This window comes from Morone saxatilis, unplaced genomic scaffold (genome assembly GCF_004916995.1).
Source record: "Morone saxatilis isolate NCDOM2014 unplaced genomic scaffold, NCSU_SB_2.0 Contig24, whole genome shotgun sequence".
Lineage (NCBI taxonomy): Eukaryota > Metazoa > Chordata > Actinopteri > Moronidae > Morone > Morone saxatilis.
The window spans coordinates 14054318-14058481 of record NW_023339807.1 but is presented as its reverse complement, the minus strand read 5'-3'; the positions used below and the strand labels follow the sequence as shown (position 1 = coordinate 14058481).

At 38.5% G+C, this 4164-nt stretch overlaps 1 protein-coding gene across 1 annotated transcript in view; it reads right to left on the bottom strand.

The window, feature by feature from the left end:
* Positions 1-4164, bottom strand: part of glipr2l (GLI pathogenesis-related 2, like) — a 5363-nt gene extending 1199 nt beyond the window's left edge. Inside the window, exons 1-4 of the mRNA XM_035673171.1 lie at positions 3809-4164; positions 3089-3197; positions 1212-1315; positions 665-742 (exon numbers count right to left, since the gene is read on the bottom strand). Of these exons, the coding sequence (XP_035529064.1) occupies positions 665-742; positions 1212-1315; positions 3089-3197; positions 3809-3821 (304 nt within the window). The 5' untranslated portion in view covers positions 3822-4164. The remainder of the gene's footprint in view (positions 1-664; positions 743-1211; positions 1316-3088; positions 3198-3808) is intronic.

Here is a 4164-nt window from a genome sequence, read left to right as displayed (position 1 = left end):
GTGTGACATCAGCATGGGAATAACAACAACCTTGCCCACGCCTGGGTAAACATGACACTGACACAGAGAAACTGACAACGAGTAAACAGAAAATGACAAAGAACAAAAAAAACAAGAAATCAATGTGATGAGCAACGTCATTCTTACTTCAGGGCTGCTACAAATTATTACTTTCAGGAGTGTTTAATCCACTGATTATTCCCTTGTTTAACTGATTAATCTCTGGGTTATTAAGTAAATAAAAACAGTTCCCAATCACATTTTCCCAATGCCCAATATTCAAATTGCTTGTTTTTTCCAACAATCCAAAACCCAAAGATATTCTCACTATCGTATTTACTATCACATAATCACAGAATATATGGCATTCTCCTTAAAAACAACTTAAACAATTAATTAATCATCAATATAATTACATTTTCTTCACATCAACTAATCGATTAATGACCTAATTGTTTCAGCTCTAAATTATTTATCATGTTATTTTGGAAACATCCATAATACACATAAAACATACACGCATAAGCCATATTGTTATATGCTGTATATCAATATTGGAAAAGTAATTATTTATGACTATCCTGATATTGAATTTAGTCATGTTTTGTTGTTATTATACTGTAGATCAGAGAAGGTTTGCCAATGAAAGGTGTGTAAATCTCACCAGTGTTAGTGGAGAATCCAGGACGGTTGAAGTTGTACTGTTTCACTTCATCATACCAGCGGTCTGCCACATCTTTTCCTGCATGTGCACAGAACAAAGTGTAACCTCAACTTAAAGGACAATCAAATCAGTCTTGTGTCATACATATTGATCAGGATGAAAGCAATGTAAGAAGACTGCCTCCTGAAGCTATAAATACCCTTTGGGCACATGTTGTGAACAGTCCTGCAATTTCTGTCACCCAGTGCTGCAGTGTAGGAGATGTTTTATGAATCACACGGTCCCGCGCTGACATATTTCTGCAGTGAGTCATGGTGTCTGAGCTCTCAAACACAGTGCGAAGTGGAGGGGAAATAGTTCCCAGCTGTTCACTTTCGGTGTAGAACAGGACTGCTTTAAGCCCCATAGACTAAACTATTATCTATGGAGGGATGTGTTGTATTAGATCTGTCTCATTCCTCCACAAAGAAGGCATATACATGAAATCATTCAGCTGGTGTATAAATAGTATATTGTGTACGTGCGTATGTATATACTGTATATGTACCTGATTGGTCATAGGAGGCCCATGCCAGGTTCTCTCCACAGCTCCCTCTACTGGACTCTACACTGTGTTTCAGGATCCGTGTGCTGGCCAGACTTTCAGCATAACTGTGGACAGAGACACAGAAATGTTATGGATAGCACCGTTGAAACTGTCTTCTCTACTATGAATCTTGCTACAAAATCCATTCCTGCATTCAAGAGATTCCCACTGTGAGTGGTGTATACTTTAAAACTCATAACCACTTAAGATTTGGCCTGCCTAGCAGCCTCAGTTTTTAAAAGCTCCCTGCACTGTGCTGTCCCCCACCCCTCCAAAGATAAACAGCTAAAAACCCTTACCTCCAATGGAGGCACAGAGACCAGTTCCTTTGAATAGCTGCTTTTGGTAATTGCGTAATAGATATTATTACGGGTTCAAAGGCAGAATGGGGTGTATATTCCATCCTAATTACATGTTGTAAAGTTCAGTGCAAAGTGTAAAGTAGAATGAAAAAGTAACATATGTAAGTCAGTACATTTACTCAAGTACTGTACGTAAGGATAAATATGAGGTCATTTACTTGAGTATTCCCATTTTATTCAGCTACATTCAGAGGCAGATATTGTACTTTTTACTCCACTTCACCTTTAACTAATTTTCATATTACACTTTCTTTACAGCAGTAATATCAATACAAGAACATCATATAAAATAGTAAAACACTGACAGGAACTATTTTTCTGCACAATAATACTTAAGTAAGGTTTTGACATTCACTTGCAGTAAAGTATTTTTACAGCTTGGCACTGGTACTTTTACTTAAGTCAATGATCTTAATACTTCCTCAACCACTAGCTTTTATCAACATAATGTTGACAACATTTAGTACCGACACAAGGTTCAGCAGCTTGGCCTAGTAAGTTGTTCATTTAAAAGACTGTATTGACATCATGTGACTGCCATTGAGTCTCAGTGACTCTAACAACATGGCGTGGATAAACAACAGATGTTAAATGCCATGGGTGTCCCTCATACCAACAGTTAATGAGGCTTTTTGGATGACAAGACAAACTCCAGCTCTTCAATTACAAGTCCAGTGGGCTTTGTTATTTGTTGTTATTTTGTTGGATTATGTTCAAAATCTAAACTGAAATACAAATGACTCCCAAGACATTTAACTCTAAATGAGCGAAAAACGCCTTAACTCTTCTCTCAAACAGGGTTGAAATAGTTATGATTGCATGGTAAGTGCCTTTACAAATGTCAGTTGACACAGAGCTAGATGTAAAAGCACCATTCATCATGTTACAAATGAACTGTGCTGCACTTTAAATAGTTGAATATCTCCAAACTGAAATATTCATTATTATAGATATTAACAGTTTTTAAAATACACATTAAAACACATACACATTAGCAGAGATGTAAACTGTTTATCATTAAAGTCTAAAGGTCTAAAATACATTTTAACATATTCAAATCAGTTAAGGAATAAACATTAACAAATATCAGGTATCTTCAAATTGAAGCAGCTCAGTATTGTTGTTATTGTACCATTAAACATACTTGAGGAAATGGACTGAATGTCTATTATCCAAGGCAGTTGCCTCTGACAGCGCCGATAAAGTTTGCATTTACTCAACAGAATAAATTCTCTTCAGGAATAATGATATGAAAAGCTAATATAGCTGCAATTAGTGGCAACAAAATGTCAATATAACTTGTAATCACTATGTAAACAAACCAAGACCCACAATATCATATTGTATTTTGTAGTTATTTCATTTGACAGGCTAGACTGGAACTGTCACTGTTATCCAGAGCAGTTTGACAATGACTGGTATGTGTAGCCCTTGCTAATTAGATTCCTAATTAGATTTGTGTGTGCATTAACCCACCGGCTAGCCTCTCTGCTCAACTTGCTGCTCAGCTTCAGTGGAGGAGCCTGGTGCTTTCTCCTGTACTCATTATGGCACTGAAGCACCTCCTCAGCAAACTGCTTGGAGGCTGAGAGACAGAGAGGACAGAGACAGGAAGGGTTAGGCAGCCAGAGGGAGAAAGGAGACGTGATTCATGCACCAACGCACAATACAAACCCGAGCTGAAATGTGAGTTAGAATCTTGCCACCTGAAGACTGACTGACCTCAGACAGTCAACTCGAGGACAGATGGTGGAGTAGAAAACGTCATCTGCATCACCCCCATCTGCCTGGTGCCTATCACTCACTGGCCTTTTCATAAGTCCCTCAATCACTCAAGTGCCCACACAATAGGCACATTGAAATGGCCACACACAAACAATACAAATACTAATGCTGCCTAACAGCCAGCATCTATGCTCAACAAGCAAGATGAATCTTGACTAAGAATAAGTAAATGTTTTGAAATCTCCCTGGAAGCATCATGAACGAAAAAGGGAATTAGTCATTTCTTTTGCAATTGTGTATGTCCTCAGTCCTTTTCCTCAAAAAAAGCAAAGCTCACAAACATATACAGTAAACAATCACACACACAAACACACACATACACACACAAACAGTTTCATGGGGGCAAAGCTCTAACTCAGGTGAAATTGATACAATCAAAGTTAAAATCCTAAGGGTGCAGTTTCCACTTACCTGACTTTCCCATGGTGCTGACACAGGAAGCTTTTGGTGAGATCACTAACACACTTAATACTGAACAAGAGTAGTCTCTCTCTCTCTCTCTCTCTCTCTGCCTCTTCCTCTGCTGCTTGCTGGCTCCCTCTCTTCCTTTAGTGCTGTCTGTCTAACTCTGACGCTTTGAAACAGCTGCTAGTGCTTTTACAGATCTGCAAAGTTCCCCTTTAGCTATTTAGCTGGTAGTGCTGCTCAGTCCATAGCATGCTACTTCCTCAAATTTTGTTTAACTTCATTTAACCTGCCTGTCTCTCTTAAGGCCACACCCCCAATAGGATCTGCAATGCCCTGCGTCTATCTTTATGGCTCTGATG